The sequence below is a fragment of the Rissa tridactyla genome, chromosome 6 (genome assembly GCF_028500815.1).
Source record: "Rissa tridactyla isolate bRisTri1 chromosome 6, bRisTri1.patW.cur.20221130, whole genome shotgun sequence".
Taxonomy (NCBI): Eukaryota; Metazoa; Chordata; class Aves; order Charadriiformes; family Laridae; genus Rissa; species Rissa tridactyla.
This window is the reverse complement of record NC_071471.1, coordinates 21347100-21361577: the sequence shown is the minus strand read 5'-3', so window position 1 is coordinate 21361577 and position 14478 is coordinate 21347100. Positions and strand designations below refer to the sequence as shown.

Genomic DNA, 14478 nt, shown 5'->3' with positions numbered 1-14478 from the left:
CAAGAGCATTTATCAGCATCTGTCAACAAGTAGTAAATGAGAGCGAATGTATGGGAATTACATATGTCTGTGGTGTAGAGAATGGATCAAGAGTGACTCCCAGCTGGACACATTTCCCGTGCTGTAAAGGTGCTGCGGGGCTGGCCGCAGTCCAGCGCGGCACGTCGCTCCCTTCTGTTGACTGCTCTGAGGTTGGCTGATGCTGGGCTTTGTTCTGGTTTTCTTATTGAACTGAAGAATTGTGAGTTTTCTTTGAAAATTAAGCACCCCATGTTTCTTTTGAACAGATAGCAAGCTCTATACCCTGCTTCACTATTAGCAAATCACAGTGTTAATCTCTTCATAGCACTGTTGCTGTGTGTGTGGAACTTCTTTCTTTTTTTTTTTTTATTGCCCAAATTTCGGTTCTTATGATGTCTGCTTAAAAAGTAGAAAATGTCTTACTTTAATTTCTCATGTCTGCCTAGTATCTGTAATGTGGCAATGGTACGGTCAGGTGGCATCTATGAGCTCTACTAGCTTTTGTGAGGTTTCTTTGCTCACGTTTCACCTGACCAGAGCAGTTTGGGTCATGTGCAGGTGTTGCGCTGCAAGCTCTCAGGTGGCAGTCACTGGGAAGGGTAATTAAAGGATGATGCTAAGAGCTCATTGCCACACAGACTCCGCAGGGCAAAAGACAAGGAGAATCTGCAGGTGACTGGCTCTTGGATGGACTCAAGTTAATTACTGTAATGGCATCACAGGCACTATGATGAAAGAAACAGCATTGTGTGCTTCAGGGAGTCTCATGCACAGAGTCCTGCACCCCTGTGCTGGCACCCAAAGGCAGGAGCTGGGAATGAAAGACCCCACGGGAATTAACACAAAGAGGTGCTGAGCACCCCACTGCTATCCCGTTATGGGGTCCTTTCATCCCAAATACTGAAATAACCATAAAGGCAGGGAATGTCTTTGACCAGTGGGACCAGAGGGCTCAGTACCCAGTAGGACCAGGTCCCGTGACAGAAGATGATGGATTTTGAGGTCAGCACCCCAATTCTTATGTAGTTGTGATGGGAGTGACCTTGAGTTACTAACAGATTTGGCTGGAAAAGAAGCATTTTGCAGGAGTAGGTAGTACCTTGGCAAATCAAACACAAGAAAAATATCTGGTGAAAAATGTAACCTTTTTTTTGTTGACTGAAGTCTAGAAAACGAAAACAAGTCAGCACTTTTAGTTTTCTTTCACAAAAACCCCAGCAATCTTCTGCAAAGTGAAGTTATTTCTAGAGGAAATGGAGTATTCAATGACAAAATCCAATATTCTGTTTTTTAAAAAAAAAAGTCTGGAAATATTTTGGCCATTTTAAGTCCTCAGAGTGATTAAATAGAGATGATCATATAACTCAGTTTAGCCCCATAGTAGGTAAAAGTGGCTTGAGGGGTGGTCTGGCTGCAGCTGTGGGTTTCAGAAGAGATGATAGCCTTCATTTCCCATAGAGACTTTGAGGACTGTAATGTTGACATTGAGATGAAGCTATCTACAACAGCATGCTCTGTCAATGTCTGTCTGTTTTGACTCGGGGATGGTGTTAATTCAGGTGCTAGAACTAGTTGAGAGAGATAGGGAACATATTAAAACATTCTCCAAATTTTTTATCTTAGGCGTCTGTACAGATTCTTTTTTCTTAAATGTTTTAGCAACGCTACTGGGTCAAAACGCAGGGAAGCAATGCAGAGCTGTTTTTGAAAAATGCTTGTCAGCTCTTTCTGTCTTGGTGTGCCCAGTAAGTTTGATCAGCTTGTATAACTTTGGGATTTTTATTTCCATGCTGTTGTGGCAAAGGATTGAGCCAAGTATAACTTATGGATTTTTTTTTTTTTCTTCTGAAGAATCCACACTGCCTACACAGTGAGAGATTGCTGACAGCTCAATTACTTGCAGTGCTTTAACTCGTTAATACAGTCTCATTATTTATCCAGAGACTCCTTCATTTGCTTTATTTAATTTCTCAGCTGATAAATTCCATCTCCCAGGATACTCAGTGTTTTCAGTCTTAATTGGTTACCGATCGGCTCTTCCATCGGCTGATACTGGCTTGAAGACGTGATGCCAACCCTTTCTTAGTGTGTTCTGGGACTTGAAAAGAGAGATTTAGCTTTCCTCTTAAGTGCCTCCTTCTTTTATGTTAAAATATTGCCTAAAATATCATCTTCCAAAAGGGTGTTGAGAGCAAACCTCATTCAGATTTGAGTATTTAGTTTCCTTCACCTTTTTCTAAATTTAGGAGGAAAATATTTTTGTGGGTTTTTTTGTTTGTTTGGCACTTTTTTTTTTGAGTCCTCTGGAAGTTTTCCCTTGAAACCTCCTAGTGTATCTTTTTTAAGTGAGAAGCCAAGATGTTGCAATGATTGCAATGATCAAATACAAGACTTGTGTTTGCAGCATTACCAGGCATGCTCCCTGGAGGAAGGCTTGGAAAAGCCCCCAGATGTGGGCACTCGTGAGCTCCCGCTGAAAATGAAAGTCAACGGGACGCGCTTGTGACTGCTCTTCGTGCTTTTCAAAAATCCCTCCTCTCCAAGTCAATAGGCTGCATTCAGAGAGAGGTCTGGGGTGACTCAGAGTCCAGTGACAGTGTGATTGTACGGGTGGGTGCTGGAGTGCTTTGTCCTGCCCAGCGTTATCACAGTACCTGCTCCCTCTCGCTGAACTTCAGCTGTTCCCAGCAGATCCAGGGAAGGAGAGCTTGAGCAAGGGCCAAAGCTTGCCTGGATTCAGCTTTGCTTTTATACCGCTGCAAATGGCAGAGTAGTTCTCTGAGGCGGTGAATAAAACCTGTACAAAGTCAGCAAGGCAGTCTTTTCTTTGTGGGGAAAGCTGTAGCAGTTCAATTATTTAGTCTTTAAGCCTGAGCTAACACTTACGTGGGCACCAGTCTTAAACCACGGGGAAAGGTCCCACAGGCTACACAAGTTTTACCAAACAGCATTTTGTTGTTTTTGTTTCAGGTAGTGCGGTTGCTCAAGTAAATCTGGTTGGGGACCTGGCTTGCCCTGGTCTGTGCGACTAAGTTGGGAAGAGGGGGTGGTCTGTTTTTCTGCCCTCCCTTGGGCAGGTTTCCTGGGCTACACGTGCCCGTGTGTGTGCACTACCTGTTCAATAGGATCTGACTGCTGTTACTCTTATATTTAGTTTACAACAGAAAATAATAATAATTCCCAGTGCCAATTTACAGCAGTGAAACTTGAGGGTGGGATCAGGCCCACGTGCAAAGCTGTTAAGTACTTTAAATGTTACTTGTATCAACAAAACAAATCTCTTTTTGGAAAAGGAGGTGGGGGGAGTAAGTAGAGATTTTTGTAGTTGTATCTGCAGTTTCCTCTTCCCTTCCTTTCACTCTAGAAATTCCTTATCCTTTCATGCACAGTTGAGAATTAGCCATTTATTCTTAGTGCTGGTGATGCAGTCTTTGATATTTAAAATGGAATGTGTTCCTTTTTGATGCTCTGTGGTTTTGAATGAAGTACATGCTAGCAGATTAATGGTGCAGAACAGTTAGACATTGGCCGTTTTTTTCCCTTTTCCATATTATTTCATCATTCCAAAAAAAATTAAACATATTTTTAAAAAGAAAAGCCTGTGAATTGTCTATTGTTTATGCGGTGAAATTGTTTTCACAGAGTTGTCATTCTCTTCTAAGTTGAAATCGTTGAATAGCTATGAGCTGTCACATTTTTTGCAAGTTATAACTGCATCAAGCTGTGCTGACAAAATGTCCCTGCATAACTGTTAATATGCATTGTCATTTTAAGCATGAAACAGTTTAGCTAATGATTTATCTCTTATAATGCAGCACTTGGGGCAGCTGTATGATTTGTCTCTTTAGCAAGTCAAGTAATTTCTTTAACAAAATGTTAAGCACAGATGGGCCATAGGCTGTCAGTTAACCATTATTGTGCATGCATCTGCTTGCCTTCAATGCACTGTTTTATGTATTCAGCCACTTACTTAGGCACAGCGCTCTGAAAAGCGGAACCTACTCTGATTGGCAAATAAAATGTTCATTTGTCTCTTCTTCCTATTGTTTTGTTTTGGTAACACATGTCAGCAGCTCAATTACCCAGTTCATTAACAGCTCCCAATGGACATGATGGCCAACCCATGATAAGGAGGGCGATTGTGGCACATATGGTCAATAATAGCCTGTCTCTTGGTAATTGTAAATAAAAGTCACTGTTGGCCATTTCCTTTTACTGCAGCTACTGTTTTCCTTTTCACTTTGCTGTACAAAGCACATTTCTCTATGTGAATCAGTCCAAACAAAATAAAAATACCATCCACTTCTCTCAAGAAGATCACTTTTATTGCTGTTGTGGTTGTTGTTCCCTTTCTGCGCTGCCTTTCCAGGTTAGAGCTCACAGGAGAATGGAGTTGCTCTCTTCCAGTTCCAGTAACCGATTAATTACTCTTATTAATCATTTTACTTAAACAGCAACATATTTTATCCCCATTTCTCTCATTTTCTCACTGCAGACTTTTGTAAAGTGCCTGTGAAGTTTTAAAAAACAAAAAAAGCCATTTACAATTTTTTTGTAAGTATGCCCTTTGCAAATAGCAGTGATTTTTCAAAGGAGTAAGTGAAGTGTGACTTAATCCTTGTTAGATGAGAGATATTCATGTCTGAAACAGAGGCTTGCTTTTTGGTTTCATTTCTTGTTTTTAATATATCATAGTGAAAATGCTGGTAGAAAGGGTTAAAAACAATTTTACTACTCGTGATTATTTCACACTGTATGCTGTCGCTTTCTAGCAAGATTCATAACTTTCTCATATATTTGTTGATCCTAAATTTTTGCTTTTAACAGGGAAATAGGAGTATGTAGCGACACTAACGTGTTTTATATTTTGTGGTTTCTTGTTTTGTTCTTTATGTTTCTTGAAAATTGCTTTTCCTCTTGAAGAAGAGTCCAACTGCTAACAAATTTTGGGCTATGACCTAATGGGGTGAAATCTGGGGTGCCCAAATCTCCCCTCTCTCCTCTGCCCCCATTGATGGTGGAGCACGGAAAGTGAACAGTGAATTGGGTGGAATTCCAGTTCTGAGTCCTGGTAAACTTGCCAAAAAGTGCTTCGATGAGAGCACTGCAAACCAAAATTTAGGGGTGCTTTTCTCATCTTGGGAGCATGCTTTACCTTAGATAAACACGGCGTCCAGTTGTGGCATCTTAAACAGCTCGCAGGTGGCCATGGGGTGACTGCAGACCCCCGAGCTCATCCCCCACTGCCTGCCATATTCATAACTAATCTGTACTCTCCGCCCAGGGCTGCCGGCACTCGGGGAGTTGTTGAGTGTCAGAGTTTATTTGTCCTGTTTTGATTAGCACAGACCTGGCAGGGCGTATTTTCTTTTTAATGGCTCCTTGCTGTGACAGTGAGGTTTCAGAGGAGGAGGAGAGGGGAGCCCGGCTTCACATTTCCCCAGGCAAATACAGCAAAACGAAGGGCTGATGTGCGGGGAGGGATGGACTCGGTCAGCTCCAGAGTCTTTGTTATATTTTTCTGTACAGATATGAGCCTGCCCCTAAATGGGACTGCTCAGAGGGGAGGGAGCTGTTAGTAGGAAATAAAGATGCTGTTTTATTTTTCCTGTGGGCTTTATTTCGAGGAACGAAAGGACGCCTGATGTGTTTCTAGCCAGCTGCTGAAAGCCTACCCCAACACAAACAAGGGTGCTGGGAGGAATGCGCTGATGGCCACCTCCGGCCAGCGCCAGGGGTTTGTTTAGCAGGGGCCTGGGGTGACTCTGGTGGCCCCCGCATCCTGGGAGGGTTTTCCTGCCTCTCCCCCTGCTTCCTCATTAATTCACCGGCGATACGAAGGAGGGTTTCTGTCTGAGCCCCCTCACCTCCAGCAGGGTGGTGGGGGGACGCTTCCAGGTGCTGGGGTTCTGGGCTGGGGGTGGTGGTGGTGGTGTGTTGGATTAAACCCTGCTGTGCATCCCCTCGGCCCCGGCCGGCCCCGCCATCCCCCCAGCCCCCGCTGCAGCTTCCTTTGTGCCTCCCGCATCCTGCCAGGCAGGTGTCAGAGCCCTGAATGCGGGCGAAGGCCCTGCTGATGGATACCACAGATGGAGCGTGGAAATCGGCCGAATAGGCCTCAGCCACAGGCCATTTCTTCGGGCCCAACAAAAGCCTCCCAAATAAGTCAACAAAAATCCCGAAGATCACAAAGAGAAAGTGTCATTTGTCATTGAGGGTGGGGGTAGCGGCCCAGCCGCGCTCCTCCTCGCCTGCACCCGAGTAAACACGAGGGAGGTCACTCGCTCGCCTCTCCTTGGGCGTGAGGGGCTGCGGGGAACGGCCGGCCATAGGGCTGCGCCAGCAGCCCCCAGGACCCCCCCTGCTCAGGCCCATGGCTGCAGACCTGAGCGACAAGAGATGTGGCATGAGGGGGAGAAACTGGGAAATTAACCTCTCCTAAAGAAAGAAATGAGAAGATGCGGGGAGTAGCTAGCAAATAAACCACTGCCAGAACCCTCCCTGGCCTTGGATATATTGTTTTTTCTTATTTATTTTATTTTAGCGAGATCCATGGCTTGACAGAATTTATATAGGGCAGACCCCAGGCTGTTACGCTCGGAGGAAGAGGCTGTGTAATAATTTATTAAAGAAATGCCACAGTGACTGAAGGATTGCCTGAGAAGTTGTGCTGTTGCAGAAAGATAACCTCTCTGCTTGCCTCTGTCAGGTGCGCTGTGCTGCAGCTGTAATGCATGGCTTTTAAATGGTTGTCATGTTTTTGTTATTTAATTATTCAAATGAAATGTCTTGCTGAGAGGAAGAACAACCCAAAGAATGACCTCTTGTGTGTTATTTTCTTGTTAGGTTTTTGCCCCGATGTGTCTATTTACAGTGTTTGGAAAAGGGATGGTTGCAGAGCTCCAGGTGACTGAATGCCTACAATGCTGGGCAGAGGGTTTTTTTGTGTATCGTGGTGATAACCAGCATGCAGCATTTCCTCAGGCCACCAGGCAGGTCATGAGGGGTTAAGGGACAAAAAATTGCTCTTTAATTCTGTAATTCCTTCTTTAATTAAGCTGCATGGCTCAGATACTGGCAGTGCTTTTGATTGCCTCTCCCATTGTGAGCCGTGCAGTAAGTGGGGGTACCCGTGAGCCCACGGGCTCTGGCCGGGGATCTCCCAGGACCCTGGTGAGTCTCCGTCCTTCTCCTATTTATAGCTGGAGGGGTTGGAGTATTCAGATCATTAGGACAACTGTAAAGGTTAGCGATGTGTGTGTTATGTGTCTGTGGAGGTGATGGAGATAGAAACAACCCAGCTAAAATCTGACTGCCTCCACCTGTGCTGAATAGTATCTTTTTATACCATGGAAGTCAGTGGATCTATTAGTGAGATAACGCTTAGGAAAAGGGCAATACACTATGGCTATGGAGCATATATAAAATAAATACTGCTTTTTTAAAGGCTGAGATGTGTCCAATTTGTGTGCTTAGCCAATACTCTGATTGGTTTCTTACCTATGTAAAAGTCTAATAATAGTATTTTAATAGGAAAAATTAAGAACAAAAACTTTATTGAAACTAATAATAACTAAGAAGACTTTGTAAGAAATAGAAATATTGCAGTTTGTAGTATAGACCTGTGGCTATCATTTGACATTACGTTTGTCTGACTTTAATGTTGCAGAGAAGAGAAGGGAACTCAATGGTTTCAATAAAGCTGCACATCATAGCAGCCAGGCCTGGCGAAGGGTAACACCAATGAAATCAGATGGATGTGAAAGGCATTTAATTTGATATACACTTTCTCCTTTCTCTCTAAATGTTTGCACTTGATTAGACATATTGTCCTGGACTCTTAGGTACTTTGTTTGATTTTTTTCTGATTGGCTTACCTTTGTGCCTTTCATATAAAATTGGGTTGGGAAGGACCTGCAAGGGTCACCTAGTTCAATCCCCCTGCAATAAGCAGAGACACCTTCAACCAGATCAGGTCACTCAGAGCCCCGTCCAACCTGACCCCGAATATTTCCAGGGATGGGGCATCTACCACCTCTCCAGGCAACCTGCACCAGTGTTTCACTATCCTCACTGTAAAATTTTCTTCCTTATATGTACTTAAATCTACTGTCTTTCAGTTTGAAACTATTACCCCTTGTCTTATTGGAATGGGTCCTGCTAAAATATACTGCTTAACAAAATGTAAAGATAAAATGAAATGAAATTAAGTCAGTACTGCATTCTCATGGCTTCATGAATGCAAGATGCAGGGAAATGTCACAAGATTTTGCTAGGTCTTTATAAAACATTTTTATAAAGATCTTTATAGGTGTCCTGATACTTCCCACCCAGTTAGTGAGGGGATTCACTTCAGAAATTTAGCAAAAAATATCCACTTCAAATTGCACGATTTAAGCTGGCTTTTTATAGGCATATATGTAGACTTTTGAAGAAGTTCCATACATACATGTAAAGTCTGAAAGAGAGCATTGAAAGAGTTGCTGAGACTCTCTCTTATTTTATTTTTTTTTTTAAAAGAAACCAACTCATTGTACACAATCAAAAGCGACTTTTGTCAGAGACGTTGTCTCAGAAAGGGACCTTCCTGAGCTCTGTTTCAGGTCTTACCATGTTAGGGACAGACAGAGTGCAGTGCTAGCCAACATGACCCTGTTAGCATGGCTGGTGTGTTCTCCTCCACTGATCTAGCTTGTCAGCAATAGCTGTTCTGCTTAAGGTGTGTGATTGTATATGAGACTAATTATATTTTAAATGTCTCATGTTTCTTTTTATTCTTGAACAGCAGCATGAAGCCATCCTGGAAGGTTTTAACTTGGTAGTTGCTGAGGAAGGCAGGTGTCACTGATTTGCTTGGGGTCCCAAATGAGAAAATTTGGGATTTGTCACTAGTTTAGGCAATGTATTATGTTCATTTTGGGATACTCTGGATTTCCTGTTTAATAAAGAATGACCTTGAATTGCTTGGGATATGATGTTTGTGCTGATTCCCCTTTGTTCTTGGGGACAATATTCTCAAGAACCAGCTTAATTCAGTCTTACCTAGGGCAAAACTCCTATGCAGGTAAGAGACTCTGTCAGTCTGGATATCCAGAGGAACTGGACATCAGTTCCTCCTGATGTCCTGTGTATGTTGGATCCAAAATATTGATGGTGTCTGGGCAATGAAGATAGCTTTCACATAAGAACCTCTGGTATAGCAGTAACTGTTCTTTTTTTGGTATGCAGAAATTCACGAACTCTTCAGTTGAGTTGTCTGAAAAAGCACTTTGTCTTTCTCATGCGGTAAGACCACATAAGCAGATTAGGTGTATTTATTAGTTCAAACAGCTTGAGTGAAATTGGAAATGTAAGATAGCTAGAAATGAACACGGTGGGGGTTTTAGCTGGAGCTTGAGAAACAGTGATTTCTTTCTGGCTTTGTGTTCTCAGTTACTTCCAAATAAATCATGTTAAGGAGATTATTTTAAATCAATGTCTGTATCAATAATTTATTTGGAATTATTGAAGTAGTAGAAGCGGTGCTTGTATTTCAATTGAGCAAGCAGTTTCAGCATCACTGGGGAGTGTCTGCCCTCTTTAGGTGGTTTCCCTTGAAGACTCAGGCAAGAAGGAATGCTTGTTGCCTGGGACAGCAGCTGATGGGAGTGAAGACTGGCTTTGGAACTCTACTCTTTTGGTTCATTACTGTTTGTTGGAGAAAAAGAACGTGGCTGCGTACTGGAAGAGGCTTGGCTGCCTTCACAGCTGTAGCTATGGGTTCAGCCGTGGCTGGGCTGTAGCTGGAATTCACTTGATTGCCACGGAGCACAGGAGAAAAGCAGTGATGCCAGGAGCTGTCTGGGTGTGTGTGATCTCACTCTCTCCATGTCCCTGAAACTCAGCAGGAGTTTTGGTTCTGATTTCTCTTTAAACTGCTGCTTGCAAGAGTTGGTAGCCCTTTTTTGGGTTCATGGACATGCTGTGCGTGGTCTGCTTCTTGCCGACTTTCCTTAAGTACCAACTCAGGATGTTGTGTGAGGGGCCTCTGGTCCACCACAGCCTGGCTGTTTTGCAGTCACATCCTGGCCTGTTGCCTGGAAGCTGAGCATCAGCACATCTGCCTGTAGCTGTGCTCTGTGCTGGAAAACCTCCCAAGGTTATGAGGAATAGCGATGAAACCTCAGCGAAGGAAGCATGCAGTATGTGTATTTCAGGTCTGGTCATCACATATGCTGGAATGTCCTTGCTTTAATAACTGGAAGAGTCAAGTCAAACTATTGCTCAGAGCTATTCTTACAGGAATTCTCTGTGCTATGTGCATCTCGGATTTTTTTTATTTTCAATTTTTTTTAAATATTAACACTTGTCTGGTTTGTCCTAAGGTTATGTTAGGTGGTCCTAAGACAGACAAGTTGCAAACAAGTAGGAATGTTTAAAGGTGCTGAGATACACTAACACAGACATGTAAAATACCATTTAGAGTGTAGAAAAAATAATACACATGACATGAAGTAGATACTTGATTGTGTATGAGAATTAATTTCTTCACTAGAGCTCCCCATACCTTTGTAATCACTTCCATAACCATTTCGGCAATAAGGTTTTAGTGATGGATCCATAGGGAAGATCTCATGGGCATGTATCTACAGAGTTAGCAACATGCACGCTGGTGTGACAAATATTTGTATCCTTTCACTAGTTCAGGGAAAGGAATGAGGCCGTATTGCTTGTCTGGTTGCTGGGACTAAGCAGTACTACTTGAGTTTTTAAAACACTTGCAAACCGCTGGAGGAGTTAAAACAAAGACATTGAATAATGCATTTACTCAAGAAGATTACTAGAGGTCCTTATAAATATTCTTGGGCCAGGAAAAGGAGCTAAACTCATAGTTGAACTTTTGACAATTCTCTATTTGTTTGAGCACATTTGCACGATGTAACATGTAACTCTGATTTGTTTCTCACTTTTTTGGCTTTTTTGAAGTTGGCCAACTCAGTTCTGAGTCATGGGGAAAAAGCAGTTTTTCCATATAAGAGGATATCATCAATTAATCCAGTATTTCGCTTTTTCTCCCCTCAACTAAAGCTAATTTTTGTCTTTCATTTTTTCTTTTTTTGAGCATCAGCACCCCAGTCTGATGAAGGCTCTGACATCGATTCTGAACCAGATTTACCTTTAAAAAGAAAGCAGCGTCGCAGTAGGACAACCTTCACAGCAGAGCAACTGGAAGAGCTGGAAAGAGCTTTTGAGAGGACACACTACCCTGATATTTATACCCGGGAAGAACTTGCGCAAAGAGCCAAACTCACAGAGGCTCGTGTCCAGGTATGTATTTAAAAGCTGCCTAAACAAGGGAATTTCCTTTTCTCTTAGCATGTCAGGTCCTTTTATATGTGCACGTGATCCTACCCTGGGGTAGAAGGAAAATGTGAAGCTACAGTGTTTAAACCCTTAGAGGATTTTGCATCTGTACATGGACATGGTTTTCCAACTGTTTAAGGCAACAACTGCTTTGAAAAAAGTTTTGTGTTTTCCCCACTAATTGTTCCATACCTACCATGAATATAATACTGAGCCTTTAGAGAAGAAGGTCTATTATCCCAGTTTGTTTATTTTATGCATTTGACAGCACTCTGCAGATAATCAGGTCAGCTGTTGTGCCAGTTTATAGTTATTTAACTGATTTCATCTGTTGTTGTTTGGGTCTTTCAGGCATTAACAGAGGAGAGAAAAACATTTTAAAAAGGACAATATGTCTATAGAGCCAGGCAAGTGAGCAGGGTTACTGGTGCAGTATCTACAGTTTACTTTTAGTTTAGCTTTTGAAGTTGACTTAATTTAAACTTTGTAATCTCTCTTTTATCCCCACTCTCAGTTTAATTCAAAAGAAAATAGGCCCTCAAATAACTGTTAGATCTTCACAACTTCATGTACATCTGGGTTGTCTAAAACAAGCTAACATGCTGAACAAGTAAACCACGGAGTTGATTTAAATTAAAAAAAAAAAAGGCACAAATCTGGATTTTCAGATGTCCAAAAATGGACAAATAGCAGCCAAATAATTCTGGAATGAACTATATGCCAGAGTTCAGGTTCAGATTCAGACTTAATCAGTTTCATGGCACAGAAGCACATCCTGTAAAATGTTTAATACCGCAGGCAGAATCCTCTGCTGCTCTTTCACTACTTGACATCTAAGAGTCATCTGGAAAAGGACGCCCAGTTTAAATCAGTCTGAATTGCAGGTGTTCATAAGCAAATGTGTGGTTGGGTGACAAGCAAAATGTTGTAGCTCGTGATCTAACCAAGGAAGAGAAATTAGTGGTAACCTGTGATCTAACCAAGGATAATGGTAAATTTGGTTGCTTTGGTGAAACTTGATTTTTATGTTTTGACCGTTGAAGCTCAGCCTGAGGCATTCAGACTCTGCAAACTGAAATAAGCAATACAAAATATCCCTCTGACCTTTTAAGACAAGCATGCCTATTACAGCATGGCTGTATTATCGAGGATCTGTCTTGAAAGGTCCAGACTTTCTCAGTTTTACCTGCTAAATGTTTCTGCAGAAGACTTCACACCACATTTCTTGTAAGTGTTTGTTATGACTGTGAGAGAAAATTAGATGTATGGATGAATTTGTCTGGAAGGCAAACTCAGTGGTGCATGACTCTCTTCTTAACGTGTTTACTAAGTGAAATGCTTGCAAAACAGCTTCATATATAGACTTGGGCCAGGTAAGACTAAATCGAGCCCTGGGAATCATCCACACATAAACACAACAAAGATAAGTTCCTACACAAGTTCTGTTAGCAAGACCAATGGGATCTAGGATATGAAGTTTTGGGCCTACGTTAGCTTCAGTGGAAAAATAAGATAAAATGAAAAAGACCTTGTTCGTGTTTTTCTAAATCAATGACCCACAGCTAGAAGAAAAGCAGAACTCTCATTAACATAACAGCTGTCTTAATGTGGCTTTAACCCTGTGACTTTTTACATTCCTTATGGCTTCCTTGGTTCCCTTGAGACGCATCCTGTCTCACACCACTCCTATGATCTACAGCCTCACAAATTCCCCAGTACCTCTGACATATGGATATTTTACCTAACCCAGCATGGAAGAAAGTTCCCAGTCAATCAATGATTAAAATACCAGAACAAAACCTTTCTGGATTAAAGATGAGCTGGGGCTGAAGTAGCCAGCCTGTGGGCAGTTTGCTAGTGCACTCCATCTGTCTGGTACCCTTGAAGCCTGGCAGAGTGATTTAGCAGTGGATTAAGGGATACAGGATTTGCCTTATCAGCATTCAGCACCTCTCTATAGCCCCTTAAAATAGCCACCTATGATGGGCATGAAATAAAAGACGACCTGTGAAAAGAAAATAACCCTAAGAGACTGAGGCTGAGAGGGCTGAATAGTCATACTGATGTAGCATTCAAGCTGTCTTAGTCACACTTCTTTTTTGGTCATAGTATGACAGAGATCAGAGATACCAAATTTTATATGGATGTATACACAAAGATCTCTTTGACTGCTTCCTGATCAAGGATCATCTAAAAGAGCTGGCTTTTTGCAGCCTGAATCAGGCTGAGCCTAGAAAATTCTTTTTTTCTTTTTCTTTGGACCTGTAAGGTCCAATTTTGTAGAGTTGTTTTACATTGTCTAGGAAGTTAGTTAATTGATTACAACTCGACCAACCTTGCTATTCCCTCTGTCCTTCCATGTCATGCTTGCATCTCATGTTTTGTTTTTTCTATCCCGCCACCCTGTGCTTCCCCCCTTTCCTTCTATTCCCCAAGGCGGTCCCTGAACACTTGTGAAAGGAAGAGTCTTAAACTGCTGAACCATCTATTTTCCTCACTTTCGCACTGTTGAGGGGTAACCAAATGCATGTTTCTAAGCTGGTTGGTTGGAAAGGGGCAAGGCGGGGTTGGGGGGTGCAGGTGAGGGGAAGTTGCCTGTGGGCTGAGATCAAACTTAAAACATTTCAGCCCCTAAGGGGAGTTTTTTTTTTAAAGCTCCAAGCAACTGAAAACAGACTTTACACTGTGAATGTTATTTGTGTACTTAATTGTGGGGACAGGAAAGGCTTTTGAGGAAAGAAGTGTTGAAACAAGCTCCATGTTGCAAGAGTCATGAGATGTATAACTGTAATCACTGCAAATAATTCAGCACTGGGGGTAATACAGAGTTAAAATGCTCCCTGCAATTCCTCCTGCACCACCTTTCCACTCAAGGACTGTTGAGTCTTTCTCTCCAGTGTTTGAGCCTAGAGGTCCTGTGGAACCAGGACAACCTCTTCTGCTGCTTCTTCCAAAAGCACTTGTCTCTTCTCTGCATATTAGATGCAGCAGGAAGGGGAAAGTTCTTCGGTCTTGTGCATTCATCAGATACAATTCAGAAACAGAAGTAGAGTCCCAAAGGTCTAGGATGGCCCTTTAATAAAGGGAAAAAAAAAAAGTAGTAACACCCTGGGA

The 14478-nt window shown here is 42.3% G+C and overlaps 1 protein-coding gene across 5 annotated transcripts in view; it reads left to right on the top strand.

Annotated features, from left to right (window-relative positions):
* The window catches only part of PAX3 (paired box 3), a 79875-nt gene that overhangs the window by 42931 nt on the left and 22466 nt on the right, over window positions 1–14478 (top strand). For 3 of the 5 annotated variants that reach the window (XM_054205953.1, XM_054205952.1, XM_054205949.1), the window contains one exon: window positions 11129–11328. In XM_054205953.1, coding sequence (XP_054061928.1) covers window positions 11129–11328 — 200 coding nt within the window. Of the gene's footprint in view, window positions 1–11122; window positions 11329–14478 lie in introns of all 5 variants that reach the window. The other 2 variants (XM_054205951.1, XM_054205950.1) reach the window with 1 other exon arrangement.